Consider the following 17,989-nt stretch of genomic DNA (forward strand, 5'->3'; position numbering starts at 1 on the left):
GCGGATATTGGAGAGGTAGCGCAGCAATTAGTAAACTCGCTGAAGCAGCAAAAGTTACAAAAGTTGCTGCTAAAAATTGGTTATCCCGACAGGCAATATGGCAAATTTATCTACCGCGTCCTAAACAAATTCACTTTGCACATTTTGATGTTAGTGTGCCAAATGAGGTTCATCAGGCTGATATATTATTTCTACCACATGATACTATCCGAAGACGTACATACAAGTACGCGTTAACTGTAGTTGATGTTGCAAGTAGATACAAAGATGCTGAACCGTTGACGACTAAAACAGCATCTGAGGTTGCTTCTGCGTTTAAACGAATTTATCAACGTGGTCTACGTTGGCCAAATTTATTACAAGTTGATCCTGGCAAAGAATTTCAGGGTGCAGTATCATCGTTGATGAAGCAACATAACGTCACCATCAGACGAGGACATACTGAAATTCATCGCGATCAGGCAATTGTTGAGCGATTCAATCGAACACTTGCTGAGCGGTTATTTGGATATCAATACGCGAAGGAATTTATTCAAGATACGAGATCGCGCGAATGGGTTGCAAGATTACTAAGCGTGATAGCTGCGCTAAATAATGAAATAACTCGAACAACCAACATGAAACCCATTAGCGCAGTCACAAAAAAACATATACCCGTACGACGTGATTCTTCAGCACAGCCGATACTGGGTAATGTTACAGTTAGATATTTATATGAACCAGGTGAACTTGAAGGTGGTAAAAAAGAGCAACTGATCCTATTTGGAGTGTTACCACACACAAGATATCCACCGTGACAAGATCCACTGGTAGACCAGCAATCTACAGGTTGGATTCAACTGCTCCTCAACGTGGATTCACACGTGAGCAACTAAGGTAATTCCCGAGGACACACAATTACCGCCAAAATCACTTCAGTAATTTCGATCACTTAACTAGCACCCTGACGTCGATTACACTCAAGACAGGTCAACATGATATTATCACGTGTATGACCGCGATTGTTATCTTTTCTGTCTACGGTAAATTGTTTTGAATTTTTATTCGAATACTGCCATAGCATTATACAATTACAGCTCGCACAGTGATTATTCTGCTGTTGTTTTAACTCAATAATAAATTCAACATCAAGGTCGAAATCGCGATTATTTTTTTTTTTGTCACTCTGTTTGTAACCGGCGAGTTTTTTTCTTATTACATCACCATCGCTGTTGTTTTCATTATTATCAGCGTTTGATTCATCCAAGACAATCCTTCGCAGTTGAGATATTCTTCTGAATCTGGACACCGCTAGGTAGACTAAGTTTGACCATTCGATTCGATCATCAACGATCCAGACAGTTGTATGACTGATAGTTAGTCCTTGAGATGAATGAATTGTCATTGCGTATCCTAGCGTCCACGGGGATTTATTCATTTTTAGTGCATCTTTGACAGCATTAATATCATCAACTAACACAATATCATTCAATACTAAATTCTGTTTCTCTGTCCCTGACGCAGTCAGGCGCCCTGGTATATCAACATCTATATTCTGTAACCGCGTATCAGCTGGTCTATAACATAACGGCACTGGCAGCATTGGAAACTTTTCCTGTTGTAATTGAAATAGCTGTTGTTGAAGTGTGTCTCTGACTATCTTTCTACTTGCCACTATCAAATCGTCTGGTTTCCACACATCCCAAAAGTCGCTCATCGAAGTTTCAGGAATCATCTCGCGCATAATTTTACATTGAATTTTATTCGGTTGTAATCTGATTAATGTTTTAAATTCTTTCAACGTTGCATCAAGTGCTCTATGATCATCAGACACTTCTTCGTAATAATCAACAAAATCTTTTAACCAATCATGTAGAGATGCTCCGACAAACGGAGGTGGTTGACCGTGATCGCCGCACATAATCACTGCAGTATTTTTCGTTAGCAGCCAATCAAGAAATGTTTTTAACGTTTCCAACGGCACCGTACATATCTCATCCCAAATTATTTTCTCGGGAATATATTTTGTTCCCATTCGATCTGACGTCCACACACCGCCGCTGTATTTGAAAAAGCTGTGATAAGTACAAGAATTGACTCCTCGTTGTTTCATCTCCCTGGCAAGCCTGTGTGTAGGTGTTAGCACAATCATATCCTATTTTCCAAATAATTCAATCGCTCGAGTTGTTTTACCAGACCTGCCCGACCCGTTTAAATAAACGGTTTTGTGTCTAGTGATTGGATCATACACAGATGGTGCGTTCGACATTTCTGACATTTCTGATAATTTACAATAATCATCCTTAATTTCAACATCAGCGGATTCACAATATTCGTGTAACATCTCCGCTTTTATCTCCACGAACTCCATGATTCATAAGTGCTTGTAAAACGAGCCAGTAATTCTGAATATTTTTTATTGATGTAAAATGAATCCGTTGCAACTCTAACTGCGGTGTCAGGAAATCGATTTATCATTGATAGCAAATTTATAGAAACATAACCCAGCATTGAAGATCTTAGATGTGTGTACTGAGGTGATTCTCCGTCGATATAACTTACAACTGTGCCCAACTTTTTCCCGTCGGACAAGAAAACATCCTCCCGATTACAAAATATATTTCTTGCAACAGCGTCAGCAATTATAAAATCCAATTCAGCATCATCGATAATCAGTCGCGAGTGATGCATTTTATGATCAAATGCTGCACCCTGAGTAAATTTACCGATTATTCTTCGTCCGAGATCTTTTGCTATTTTTTCACTATTGCTGAGTTTGATCTTGAGAACTTGAGAACTTTAGGAGCTTCTTTAATAATGACATCCATCGGGGTATTTGGACTCTCTCGTGCATACTCGCCGATAACTTCATCTACACTGACACGCTCCGGTGTTGGCAACCAAACTGAGGTCTGCGGTACCAGTATTCGGCTGTCAAGCATATATCGCAATAACACTATTGGTACCCAGCGCTTTTCACTGAAGTGTCTGCCAAACCAAACATAACAGCACGGATGAAGTCTCGCGGCGAATTCAAACGAAGTCACACGAGCAAATCCTGTCAGGTCAAAGTCGGGTAAAGGACCGTTTATAGCAACTCGTGTCATCGAGTTCGTGGGATGTCCAAATCGCTTAAAGTATTCGCTGCACTCGCCGTTCCCGAGAAAGCTTCCTGGGTAGCAAGCAATCATATCCACGAAAATCATATCCCGGTAGTCATACCGGGTATTCCAAAACCCGCCATGTCCATACTCGACACAACTTAATTGTATATCCGAAAGAAACTGACTTCGTGTTGGTCTCCACGAATTTCTTTCTCTGGCGGCGTGAGCGGCAACACTTGGAACTGTAAAACAATTAACCAATAATTGATCAATGTCTTCAGAAACGCTTGCGTTTCTCACATATTTCTCTGCGAGTTTTTTCATTTGTTGTTGCAACGACTCCGTCCGGTATAATTCCCCGTTGGGTTTTACAAATTGATCATACTCGGAATCTTCGGAACTCTTAAATAACCACACTGACACAGGGTCGGTTTTACTCAGCGTGTAAATAGCATCAAATATGTTTCCGGAATAAAATTTGACAACACGATCTCGTGGAAATATTGTAACTGCATCAGTCCAGGCATGAGAGTTATGATCAATAATTTCAATCGGTGATCCTGACTTTTTATAATGTTTGGAATTATATAATATTTCCCCGGTTAGTGTTTTTACTGTTATTGAAAATTTTAATTTACTTGATAACACAGCAAAATCATTTATTGTTGCCCCAGTATCCTTGACTTGCTCAGCCCATGCTGTTATTTTTTCACGTCGCAGATCGGTTAAACCGTTTCCTCGTTTTGCGTTTTTAAAATGTTCCATTACTCGCTCGGCTACACAATTCAGCGTTGAAAATCCTTCGGATTTTGATGACGTCTTCATCGGAGTGAGTTTATCAATTTTTGGTTTTTTTACCAGATAGATTCCATAAACGACTGCGGTTACAGGATACGCTCGAGCGTAATATGGTTTATCAATCCCTGTCAGCATTCCTGGTTTACAACCACTACTTAACAGAATGGTCTTTCCGTTAGCAAGAACAGGGTCGAGTTTGTCACGGATAATCCATTCATCGTCTTCAACGTTGACGATAAATTTTATTCTGAAAAAATATTTCTTACTGTGTTCATCGCTTTGATGAATATCAAATAGATAATCAATAATTGTTTTTGCTCGGGCATCAGTCATTGTAGTATCGATGACTTCGTCAACATCGATGCTGTCGTCGATGATTTCGTCAATATCGCGGATAATTTTAAATGACGACCATACATGAGAAGCGCCGTCGTCGCGGAATTCTTTTTTGGCATCCCTGATAATATTAAATAGATCAGTTAGATTCCGCCGTCGTGAATCCGGGGTTAGTCTGTCAAGATCGAATCTCCCGGCGCCAACTGCGGATAATTTCGAAAACACCACCATATTATATTTAAAACAAATATTTAAATAAGAAATATTATATATACAAATAAATAACTGCAAATGGTTAAAAGTTGGACATGTAGCAGTCTGTGGTAAGCCCTGCAGGAAGGAATTCTGCGGTGAACATATACAAAGCATCAAACGAGGAAGCACAGGACTTATCCCATGCCTGCGATGTGGCATTGGTGTCAGGAGTAAAACACAATTATGTGCGGGATGCGGGGGGAAACGATACCGTGAACTCAAGCGATATTACAATAAAAAAAATAATGGAGATGCGCTGAAATCCGAGAGCGATTATATAACTAAGTTTGCAGACAAATTATAAATTAGACAAATATATTATTATATAAATGAATCAAGAATTTGTTCGACATCCAACCATTAAGAATTATGAAGCATCTCGCGAGGGAATAGTGAGACACTGTAGGTCGAAAAAACCAGTTGGTACTGTTAGTAATACTGGTTATCTTAAATTTAGGGCTGGGGGTAAAAACTATTATAATCACAGGGTCGTGTACGAGTGTTTCTTTGGAGAGATCAAAGATGGTCTTGTGATTGATCACATCAATGGTGTAAAAACCGATAATTCTTTATCCAATCTGAGAATTGTCACACAGCGCGAGAACTGTCAATTCGGAAACACTGGTTGTTATAGTAAATGCGCCAAGAAGGTTGTTTCCATAAATTTAAATACAAAAGAACAAAAAACATTTCATTCGATGAATGCAGCCAGTAAGCATTTTGATATTTGTGTGACTTCAATACGAAAAGTCGCAGAAAAAATATATAAATCCGCGTTGTCAAAAAAATATGATAATCAGAAGATTATATTTTCTTATGTAGATAACTCTACAGCGACTGCGTGAAAGTCAATGATACAATTATTTCCCCCTTGTCACCTTGACAGCGCTATAACACTTTACAGGTAACAGCAGACGGTTTTCTGCACAAGGAAGTAAATAACTTCCCTTTATTTCCCCTTGATTTTATCTAGGTGACAACGTCAAGAATGATTTTATCCCTGACTTTGTCACTATTTTATTACACTTGTTCTGGTTTATGGTACATCTGTATTTTCCACACGATCATATTTAAGAAAAAACTTTTTAAACAAATCACGCTGAGCTATTTCTGAACTTTCAGGTATCAGTCGGTTTATATACAATATCGTCCGAATAATATACGGGGTTTCGAAACCCAACGAAGTTGCACAACTTTCTCCGTTATCGCCCCGTTCAGGGGTGGTCTTTTACCACCCAACGGGATTGATTTTGGGGGTGGGGGTGCAACTTCGTTGGACGTAGAATATAACCCCGCATCTGTCTGTGTTGTCTATATGTTTGTACCGTCCTAGGATAAGTTATATATGCAACTGTAAATATTGTAAATACAACTGCTGTAAATATGCTTCTACTGGGGGTAAAAAAACATATTACTACTGTAAATATTGTAAATACAACTGCTGTAAATATGCTTCTACTGCTGTAAATATGCTTCTACTGTAAATATTGTAAATACTATGTGTTTGTGCCGTCTTAAGATAAGTTAGAATTAAGTTATACTACTGTGTACGCTAGCTAAAATGCGGTGGCAATTTAGAAGCTTTACAGATGTAAATACTACATGTTATGTGTTGTCCCTATATGAACCTTGCTAGCATATCAAATGGTAAGCTAGGGGGTTCACAAATGGGGAATGTCTCGTCGTTCGCAAACACACCCTCTGGGCTTTCTAGACTGTTATTTGACAGTTTAGGAGCTCATTGGGGGTAGTGTTTCCGCTCCTGAGTTTGGTAGCCTATCATACGATAAGCTAGAAGCTCAAGGAGATGTGATGTTTTTTTATTTTAAATATATAAAAATATATATAAATATGAATCATAATGTGATTGATGCTATTAAAAAATTAGAAAAACAAGGAAGCGACTTCGATGATCGTTGACAACGTTGGCTCGCGGGCGGTTATTGATATTTTTCTTCTTTTCCGGTGATACGCTTCATTTGACGCTGTATTTCTTTGTTGATTTCTTCTGTCTGATAAGACCCTCTTGGTAAATGAATGACGTTCCAATATGGAGTACCGTCGGGGTTATTCTGATACGAAAATACAAATGAATTATCTGGCAACTGTCCGTGAAATGATATCGACCTGATGTTGGGCCAACTGTGATATACTCGTAATTGTGCCTACGCGATTTCTTTTACTGGAATTGCAGTTGGAAAATTAATATTAAACTCTGGTTGCGTCGAAGATATTGTTATCATTGATGTTTTTACCTGAGCTGTGTTTGCGGCTATCTCTTGAAGTATCTCCGTCATTATTTATTTGCTGTCGTTTCAAATCAAAGTACTTTGAAAAACATTTTGTGTTTTCGTAATCGTTATACGCGGCTGCCATCTGCGCGAATTCGGAATCTGATATTGTTGTATCGTCAAGGCTGGATGATATCAACGAGGACAATTTCGAGTAGGTGCTTGTGGCCGCGCTGTTTAGCTTTTCATATTCGTGTAATTTTGTTAGCGCGCACGAGGATATTTTTTTCGCAATAATATTAGCAACTCCTGCAATTGTCGTTGATGTTGAAACTGTAATTGTAATTGCGATTGCGGTCGTTACCGGAGTTAACGCAAACAATAACACACCCGTGGATGCAACTACCGCGGATACCGAATACACTATTGTGTCTAATACAGTTACACGCCGTTTGTATTTTTTTATGTTTGTTGCGCATTTGTCAATAGTGTTTTTTAACTCTGACTGCCATTCGCGTACTTGATCATATCTATATCGCTGAGCATTTAATGACAGTGTTGTCGTTGATGCCATTTTATTATTTTACGCGGTAACCAATTGAGGCGTTTCAGCTACAAATTCCAAACACCACCAGTAAGATGTTGCGGTTAATTTCTTGTCTGCGGCTTCCAGTATAAAATCCTCTTCGGTTCCCTTGTTTAATATGATAGTCACAACCCCGGAATATTTATCGGTGGAATGTCTCCAGGGATATGTTGTAAAGATCTCAAACTTAGCGGCACTGAATACAGACAGTCTATACACACCAGTGTCTGTTGCTGTATATTTGATAGTATTATTTTGTCGGGACCATGTTGCGAATCCCGATGATACCGTGAATACAATGTTGGTGATATGCCCGGGGGTAACTCCAGTGGGGACTTTAATCAAACTGGTTTTGTTAACGATCTCAGGAATTCCCGATACGATATCCTGCAGTGTTTGTTTGTCAATGCTATTTTGTATCAACGTGATTTGATCTGAAAAACTTCTATCTGTTCTGACTACACCTAACCGGGTATTAATTTTGTTGATATCGTTGGCGTTATTAGTAAGATTTGGTATGATTTCAGAAAGTGTCATGTCGATGACTGGAGGAGTCCCAAAGAATTTATCAATGGACTCATCAGCTTTTGCGAAGTTTCTTCGAAGTCTTGTAAACGCGCTCACGTGAACATCATACTCTGCCCGCAACGTGGTTAGTTTACCGTCAATGGTGTCTACATATTGTTTGTTTGCGGCATCTTCCGGGATGTTGGAATCGCTAACGCGGTTATTTTGTTGTTACCGAGATTGAGTTCACCTGTCATTGTATCACCGGTCTTCGCTACACGGGCTATTGCAAGGTTTTGCATATCATCTTGGAGAGCTGCAATTGATATCGACGAATCTCTGATTCTGCCGCTGTCAGTGAATACAACGATGTTGTCCGTGGTAGCTCCAATAACCCTGCGAATTATGTCATTCCACCTAATGTTACTGCTTTTTAGCTTGCCATGTCGATCTTGAAAAATAACAACCTCATCTGGGTCTATCCCGGTTAACGTTAAAAGATTATCAATTTCATCTTTGGTCGCATACTTTGATAAATCGATATCTTTTTTTTCTTCCTTTGTTCTGCTTGATCTTCCGTAAATATCAACCATTATTAGTTATGGGATTGTTTAAATTTGGAAATCACATCTGTGATTTCAACGTGTATTCATGCACGACTTTGTGAGGAGAACTCGCTGATTTCGAGATCGCATCAAGAACATTTAATACTTCACGGCCACATATCGGAGGATCGGTTAGTGTTTGTGTTGGTAACGTTGAATACCAAACTTTCGTCGTTGTCAGGGGGATGCTTTTTGTATATCGAAGAAACTCAATTGGCGGTGCTAGCCCGTACGAATCAAAATAGATAATTCCACGTGGATCGATCGCGTAAGCAACCCAGTGAGTTCCTGGACCATCGCTGTTATCAAGATTAATAATTCCGGTTTCTGGATTATTCGGTCGTGCTGGTAATTGATCTCGCATAAAGACGCCTCTGAAGTTCTTTATACGCAATTGTTTAACAGCATCAAGCAAATCAAAGTTGGACATTGGTGTGAAAACACTTAAAACCTTTTTGGGTACCATGATGGCGGAGTTCCTGGGAGTCTTAGCCCTGATCCGCTCGCGGATCCTCCCTTTTTTTTGTATCCTTTCCCTGTGGCTTTCTTTAGTGCCATTCCAGCAGCTGTTCCAACAGCCCCTAACGCGGCTGCTTTTGAGACTGCGGGAGCAGCAGCAGCTATCAGTGCTGGTATCGCGGCGAGAAGAGGAAATATACCACCGGTTTTAACCATATCTTTGACCGCGGCAGGACAGAAATCAAGTCGAACTCCAGTCGTTGCTTGCTTTGCTTTATTGAAATGTTTTAGTTGGGTTTTAGTTAATGACAGTTTGTTTGGACCGCCCATTAGCTGATCGTGTTTTAGTGTTATCGTTGTCCCACATGTGCTCGCGTTCTTCGATTGTAATTTCTTAGCCTGACCAGGAGTTAGAGTGACATTAACATGACTGTATGACATTTTATTTAATACGAGATTGATCTAATTGTTACATATCTTCGGAAAATATTACATATTTTTGGAAAACCTATTGGTTTTCTACTGGGGCATCAACGAGTATCATTCGGCCACCAGCACCTTCAAGCAACATTGCTTTATCGGAAAGTATAACCGCGATTGTTCTGTAATTAGCTATAGCTCCTACGTCTCTATTCACGGTAGCCCGAAAGTGAATATCAACGACAGACTGTCTGGTTAAATCAAGATGCTCTAACGAGAAGTAATAGATTGGATAATGAGAGATAAAATCCAATTGTGATATTTGCAAACCAGTATCGATATTTAGATCACGCGCTAGATATTTCGTCAATCGTTGATATGCACGTGCAACATGATTGTTAGCAAAATTTAGCATTATGTTCTCGGATGGTTCTTGATGTCCGTTTATTCTCAAAGAAACGTCAGTGATACCAAGTTGATCAAATATCATATGCGAACGTGTTTGATCATTTACTCGTGCAGTATTTTGAAGAGCATGAAAATATGTCCCGGCGCGGAGACCCCCTCCTGTGACGCTATATGCCATGTAAATAAACCATTGATGTTACTTTGAATACTATCTGTGGTTGTTGTGAGCCACGATAGCAGCGTTTTACCACTTGATCCATAAAAGAAAGCAGTCGCTGTTCTTCGGCAATTGCAGGAGTCATTACCAGCATCCACAGTGATAGTTTTGTTATTAATACTTTACCAGCATCACCAGCACCACCACCAGCTTCTCGCCATAGCGCATCATTATCGTCATTTTTTCTAATAAGCACGACTGTATGTTTTGCTCCGAAAATTACCTTTCTGACATCTCGGCAAAATCCAAAGATATGCGACAGTGGAATCGCACAAGAAAATTTTCTACTATCTCCCCTCAACATTAATTTACGCGTTGCAAAACCTAAATTGTAATTTGCATTACCACCATGAACCACCGGATTCACATCAGCGTCGGCATTACTTCAATAAATGCTTCAGCGGGCAGGAAATATATACTTGTATCCTGAACCTGAAGTTCAATTCGTCCTCGTTTATTTGGTTCTCGTGCGTCATAAGAGTAATACTGATAATCACGCACTGATTCATATTTAAGAACCGGTTCGTCTATGTCGAATGCTGGGTCGGATTCCTGTTTAAACATTTTATTATAGAAGTTATCGTCTAAAACGAAGACCACTTCCCGCCACCAAACTTGTATTCATTTGTTCAGGATTTATCAGCGCCGCTAGTTTTTGATTTGCGGCTTCATTTATTACTTTACTAACATTTGCTGACATGTCTGCGGTGGCTGGTAATTTTACCGGCGGAGGTTTTCTACGTATCAGTCGTGCTAGTCTGTCCTTGATTGCCATGAATGCTTTACCGGCAGCGCTACCAACAGCGCCAATAGCTTTATCTTTAATAACATCAATGGCTTTCATCGATAATTGTTTTGCGATCGGTATTGCTTTAGGTGCCATTCTCGCAAATAAACCCTGAACAACATCGCCTAATCCGTTTCCATAAGTCATCCTGTATACGGGTACTCGTGAATTTACCACCATGACCATGACTGGTCTACGATGAGAATTGTGTACTATCATTTTATTTAATTAGTTATTTCTCTAATCGCTGTTGACAAGTTCATCAATAAGTTCTCGATAGATGTGAGTATCCATGATGCCGCCTTGAAATAATCGCTGACAGATATCAGCCGCTTCATTAATTATTTCTGGTGAGTTATTTCCGGCACGCCTTCCTCCGATGAGAACTTCTAGCCGGGACACGTCATTGATGATATTATCAGGACAGGAAATAAAATCACCTCCCAGACCTTTGCCAGTAGCACCAGGAGCATCGTGAAATTTTTCTTTTTGAGATTGTGGTTGTTGTTTTCCCTGTTGCTGGGGAGGAGGTCGTTGTTGTTTTCCCTGTTGCTGGGAGGGAAGTTGTTGTTGTAATCGTGTAAAATAATTATCTATTTTGCTAGAAAATATAATATATCTAGTATCACTATTTCTAGCCTGATCAGCATCATAGTATACACGAAATATCCACTTGTACCAGGCTTCACGACTTATAGCATCATCGGCATATTCGGATTTTAAAAGTTTATGCCGATGATCATAACTTTGCGCGGCAAACTCAGCTAAATCATCTACGGTTGAAGCTTTCTTTATGATTTTAATACCAGTTTCGGCAAATTTATCCATCAAATCAACCTTAGCCCTAGCTGAAGCTGTTTCTGGTACTACTTCTGGTGCTACTTTTGGTATTGCTTCTGGAGCATCTTCAAAAACTTCTGCTTCTTTGGACGGTATTGCCGCAGCTATATCAGTTGGAAGCTCTCGTAAAATCCTTTTTGTTTGTTTGGTTCTTCTAGCAATCTTTTCAGCCTGCGTGGCGGTTTGTTGTAGCACTGGAAGAATACCCGGTTTTGTTATATCTGTTGGATCTCCCAGTAAAGCTTCTTTGGTGACCACCGCAGCTTTTTCAGTAGCTGTTGTAACGGGTTTAAATAATTCTTCTGCACCTGTTGCAAATTCAACTTGTGCTTGCTGCCGCGCTTGTAATTTTTGTCTTACAGAATCTCTCACAGGAAGAAATTTTTTATTGCTTCTAGTCGCTCTCGAGCCAGTCTAGCAGAATGTGCTTCTCCAATGTTGGCCATTATTGTTAACTTAAATTTTTAATTCACAGCAGAAATCCTAGAATTTTTAAATCAATAGCAGCAGAGAGACTGAGCCACCAAGTGTTTCGTCTAGTAGACCCCAGAGTCAAGAAGTATTTTTATAGTTAGTTATTTTTCATGAAATAACTCTTCTAGTCAGCAGAGAAGGCTTATTTATTATAGTTTTCTGAATAGAGGGTTTATTTTGTGAAATAAGACCCTCTATCAAGAGTGTTCTCGATAAAGTGTTCTGTTGGACGGAATAGTTGGTGGGCTCAGTCTCTCTGCTGCTGGAGTACATATGTTGTTTTTAGGTTGGGTACACTTGTTATCTATCGGTCGAATTCATATGTTGTCTATAGGTTAATTGTATGTGTTATGGGTTGGACATATATTGTCTACATGTTGAGTACATGTATTGTCTGTAGGTTGAGTACATTTGTTATCTATAGTTCTAGTACATATGTTGTCTATAGGTTAATTGCATGTGTTATGGGTTGGACATATATTGTCTACATGTTGAGTACATGTATTGTCTGTAGGTTGAGTACATTTGTTATCTATAGTTCTAGTACATATGTTGTCTATAGGTTAATTGCATGTGTTATGGGTTGGACATATATTGTCTACATGTTGAGTACATGTATTGTCTGTAGGTTGAGTACATTTGTTATCTATAGTTCTAGTACATGTGTTGTCTTTAGGTTGAGTACATGTGTTGTCTTTAGGTTGAGTACATGTGTTGTTAAAAGTAGGTTGAGTACATGTGTTGTCATTAGGTTGACTAATGTGTTGTTAATAGGTTGAATAAATATGTTATCTATAGATTGCGTACATACTTGGTCTATAGGTTAAGAATTATCGCCGTGTATTTATACGAAGCAGTGGAAATACGTATTGTGTTCCTTTGTCTCTTGGAGGAACATGCTCAACTTGAAAATCTCATACTAGTCCTTGTAGTTAATAGCATCCAATACAGCTTGCTCTAACAACTCTCGGCATATAACCACCTTGATAATTACACTGTAACTTATATCATTCTATTTTTGTTTCTTATTAAATCTTTTTCAAGTGCATCTATCAAGTGACGATAGAGTTAAATACTGTGAAATTTAGCAATACGAAAACGGTGTGCGAAATGAGCACTTAGTCTAAGATTATGCTTGATAAATTTCACACTGGAAGTATAAGAATACGACATGAGTATGAAGAACGAATCGCTACTTAGTAAGTCATAGATTCGTACTTATGAACAGATTTATAAATGCTTCAATCCAGTAGTGACTCAATGGACAGGTTTATAAATGTCCACATACCAGTTACAAAATATAGAAGTTTATAAATATATAGCTAGTTACTAAATATACAGGTTTATCAATGTCGACATAGTAGTAGTGACTAAATGGACAGGTTTGTCAATGTCTAGCTAGTTACTAAACAGACAGGCTTATAAATGCCTAGTTTGTAAATAGATCGGTCTATAAATGTCTAACTAGTGACTAAATAGTCAGGTTTCTTAATGTATAGCTGGTGACTATATAGACAGGTTTATAAATGTCCAGCAAATGATAAATAAACAGGTTAATACAAGTGTAGCTAGTGACTAAATAAATAGGGTTATTGATGCTTAGCTAGTAACTAAATAGACAGGTTCATAAATATCTAGCTAGTGACTAAACAGACAGGTTTATAAATGTCTGGCTAGTTACTAAATAGACAGGTTTATAAATGTCTGGCTAGTTACTAAATAGGTTTATAAATGTCTAGCTAGTGACTAGTGACTAAACAGACAGGTTTATAAATGTCTAGCTAGTGACTAAACATACAGGTTTATAAATGTCTAGCTAGTGACTAAACAGACAGGTTTATAAATGTCTGGCTAGTTACTAAATAGACAGGTTAATAAATGTTTAGTTAGTTACTAAATAGACAGGTTAATAAATGTCTAGCTAGTTACTAAATAGACAGGTTAATAAATGTCTAGCTAGTTACTAAATGGACAGGTTAATAAATGTCTAGCAGGTTTCTAAATTACTAAATCTGAGTGGGCCTCAGAAATGTCATGTTAATGTTTCGTTATTTTACTCAAAATGTAAACTGTTTCATTTTTAACGAATTAAATTTATAATTTTTAAACACCCCCCCGCTAAAAAAGTCGGGACATTATGACGTTTCCTACTATAAATAGATAATTGTCACATAATTACGTTCTAAAAACTCAGATAGATTGCTGTTGGATGTGGTGAGGTCACTAAGTCTTTCCAATCTGTCAAGGAGACAGTGTTGTACCTTGGTTGAGCTTTGAATGGGACATTGACAGCAGACAAACTGAAAAATAAAGCCTTTATCACCTGACAGCAAACTGCAAAAAATAAGGCCTTTATCACTTGACAGCAGACAAACTTAAAAATAAGGCCTTTATCTCTTGACAGCAAACTGAAAAATAAGGCCTTTATCAATTGATAACAGGCAAATTGAAACTTAAGACCTTGAGTGCTTAGCACACTTTCAGGAAAGATGATAAATTGTAAAATAATGTCTTTACTACTTCACAGTCCAGTTAGAAAGGAGATAAACTGAAAAAATGTCTTTGCGCCTTGATAGGTCGGCTATAAATGAAATAAACTGATAAATAGGATCTTTACTCCTTGATAGACAGGTTAGAAAGGAAATAAACTGATAAATAGGATCTTTACTCCTTGATAGACAGGTTAGAAAGGAAAAAAACTGATAAATAGGATCTTTACTCCTTGATAGACAGGTTAGAAAGGAAATAAAGTGATAAATAGGATCTTTACTCCTTGATAGACAGGTTAGAAAGGAAATAAACTGATAAATAGGATCTTTACTCCTTGATAGACAGGTTAGAAAGGAAAAAAAACTGATAAATAGGATCTTTACTCCTTGATAGACAGGTTAGAAAGGAAATAAACTGATAAATAGGATCTTTACTCCTTGATAGACAGGTTAGAAAGGAAAAAAACTGATAAATAGGATCTTTACTCCTTGATAGACAGGTTAGAAAGGAAATAAACTGATAAATAGGATCTTTACTCCTTGATAGATTCTCTAGAAAGGAGATAGACTGCAAAATAGAGTCTTTACCACTTGATAGGTCCTCCATAAAAAGAACAGACAATGAGAAATAGGGTCTTTACCACTTGATATGTCCTCTATTGAAAGGAGATAAATGAAAACAGGGTCTTCACCACTTGATAGGTCCTCTATAGAATGGTGACACACTTAAAAACTGGGTCTTTACCACTTTATAGGTCCTCTATAGAAAGGAGATAAACTTAAAAACTGGGTCTTTACCACTTGATAGGTCCTCTATAGAAAGGAGATAAACATAAAAATAGGATCTTTGCTACTTGATAGGTCCTCTCGAAAGGAGATAAACTTAAAAATAGGGTCTTTACCACTCGATAGGCCCTCTATAGAGAGGAGATAGATAAAAAACTAGGGTCTTTACCACTTGATAGTCTGTCTAGAATACCAGCATACAAACAGCTGACAAATAAAACAACACTGACATGAATACATGGAAAATTCATTTCATTGTATTGGAAAAGACAAATATCAAAATTCTGGTTAGCAATATAGGTTTATATATTCATTAAATGAGTAGGCATTTTGGCATCTTTATCCATGCTTATTTATTCAAGAGAGAGAGTAAAGCTGATAAAGCAGTGGCCGTACACTGGCCTTAAAATTTTGCGGTTCAGAGGTCGATTTCTTGTTCCAGCAAATGCATGTTTAAATCGTCGCAGATCGGTGTCTCCTAGTTATGAAAAGACTGCGGAATGTACTTAATGAAAATAGTGATTGTGACACAAAAAGGTTAAGGAATAAAATTGCAGTCATATATCATTTCAATATAAATATTCGCGTAATTTTGCCTTCGTACATCAATCAGTTCACAAATGGAAGAGGAGAGACATAAATTAACTTACACATGTACTTTACTAACCAGCCTAGATAAGCGTTGGTAACAATTTGCAGCTAAGGGGATGTTATCAAATGAAGATTCAAACAAAACTGGCAAGCAAAGAACATGGAAACTTATTATCATTTTAATTCATCACTAGAGCAATATTATGGACATGACTGAGACTTGTGAGAGGAGAAAATTTCCGTTCACATGTGTTCACGTCAATGGATACAATGACATCCGCATAAGAATCCGCAACTCTCAAAATGTAGTACAGCCGAGCCATTTCGTCTACCCCACCGAACACCACTCCTCCATAGTAGTTCTCCATAAAACCTGATAATGAACAGAAGTTATGTAAGATTATATTTTATTGCCCATGTATATATTAAAGTGTTCAGGACACAACATCTCTTTCCCGCGGATGAGATTATATTACTGTCCGGCCTCTTTGTTAATTTAATCAGATCTACTTTCACTCTAAGGATAAGGTCTTACTTTATCACCTAAAACATTGCATGTGTAGCACACAAAGGTTCCGACCCCATACAAAGACTAATTTCCCACTCACAATCCATCACCACCGTCAAATGATCGGTTCCTTGAATGTACTTATAATGTCCCTATAAGCAATAACTCAAGATACAAACGAAGCAATTGCTTTTTAGTTCGTTTCTTTAACTAAGTCTTTTATGTGTCTATATTTCCTTTTTAACTATTAGGATGGGTTAGTGGTCGACGTATTCTTAATATTAAATTTAATGAAAGACAGAGTATATTTCTGAAAATTTGCTGTGAACAGAAGAAACAAAAATAAGTAACAGTAATGGATGTCCATTCAAATCAGTGTTGGCTCGTGCTAACTTTAGACTCTGTTTACCTACTTGCGTGTACGAGTGAGCGTGTATGTATGCGTACTTGGTTTTATAAGCAAACCAATACAATTGTTGTCTAGAAAAGTGAAACGCGTTGTGAGAACCATTTTCCGAACTCTCCTACCAATGGGTTTGAATTTAATATTGAAGCCCGTTGATATAACGTGAGAGCACCGCTAAAGCAGGTGATGAAACGTGTTCTTATTCATCAAACATTCTTTGACACTCGTAGGATTTACTGTTTACCAGCAAATTCGCACGCAATAAATTATTTTTTAAAAGTTAAAATATTAATTTCTTCGTGTAGACGAAAGATTTCCCACCTGAAGGAACAACGGGACATTTCAGCCTTGATTTTCCGGTCATGGGATCCACCTGAATCAAATTCCATTCCGGATATTTGGCTGTTGTCAGTCCTGGCGTCATGGCCAAGAGCATTGCTGGAAAGAAAAATGGTTGATGTAATATCACAGAAATTACGTATATATCATCTTACACCAATTTATTTTCTTTAGGAAATTTTCATATTTTTGACAAATCATTATTTCTTTTTTCCATTAAAAATTACAGAAACACACACTATACTGAGCATTTTGTGATGATACTAACACAACAAAAAATAAAGTTTTGCTCTCTTTTTTAACCCACATATTCAAAACTTAGAAGACAAACATATTGGTACTTAGATTTTTCAAAACAAATGCCTTATTGCTGCATTGCCCACACACAATTAAAAGTATCAATAAAGCAACTAAAGAATTGCATGAATTTCAACAAACTGTTTCCGTCAAATTTTACTCCTTTTTATTTAACAGTTTGCAATTGCGCAATGAATGTCGCTTTTGAGTACTTCAAAAGGCTTCGTGGAAATGCGTCAAATCTGATGTGAGCGACAGTATTAACATGACCCAAGTTAAGTCCCAATTTCACTTCTCCAAGTCGGGTTTCAACAGAACTATAACCCCTCTACAAGCTAGAAGTTCGTCCTCGCACCTTTAAAAAGGTTTTATTTTTCAATTATACCTACCTGACTGGAGCATCTGTCTCGTCTTTACATATGTCTAGTTCTTCTAACTTTTCAGTTAGAACATTTACAGACTGATACAAAGATATTGCTTTAAAAAAGTGTATAGCTATCAATATTATAAAAGTTACAGTCTTTTTACATTTTTTGTAGCAGGATGATAATGCTTCAAATTGCTCTG

The 17,989-nt window shown here is 37.8% G+C and overlaps 1 protein-coding gene across 1 annotated transcript in view; it reads right to left on the reverse strand.

Annotated features, from left to right (window-relative positions):
* LOC149785930 (uncharacterized) overlaps positions 1 to 17,989 on the reverse strand; it is a 66,394-nt gene that overhangs the window by 40,811 nt on the left and 7,594 nt on the right. The window contains exons 7-10 of the mRNA XM_089978088.1: positions 17,108 to 17,224; positions 16,064 to 16,245; positions 14,186 to 14,306; positions 11,133 to 11,636 (exon numbers count right to left, since the gene is read on the reverse strand). Coding sequence (XP_089834214.1) covers positions 11,133 to 11,636; positions 14,186 to 14,306; positions 16,064 to 16,245; positions 17,108 to 17,224 — 924 coding nt within the window. The remainder of the gene's footprint in view (positions 1 to 11,132; positions 11,637 to 14,185; positions 14,307 to 16,063; positions 16,246 to 17,107; positions 17,225 to 17,989) is intronic.

This window comes from Sinohyriopsis cumingii, chromosome 12, assembly GCF_028554795.1.
Source record: "Sinohyriopsis cumingii isolate HCF-2022 chromosome 12, ASM2855479v2, whole genome shotgun sequence".
NCBI classification, from domain to species: Eukaryota; Metazoa; Mollusca; class Bivalvia; order Unionida; family Unionidae; genus Sinohyriopsis; species Sinohyriopsis cumingii.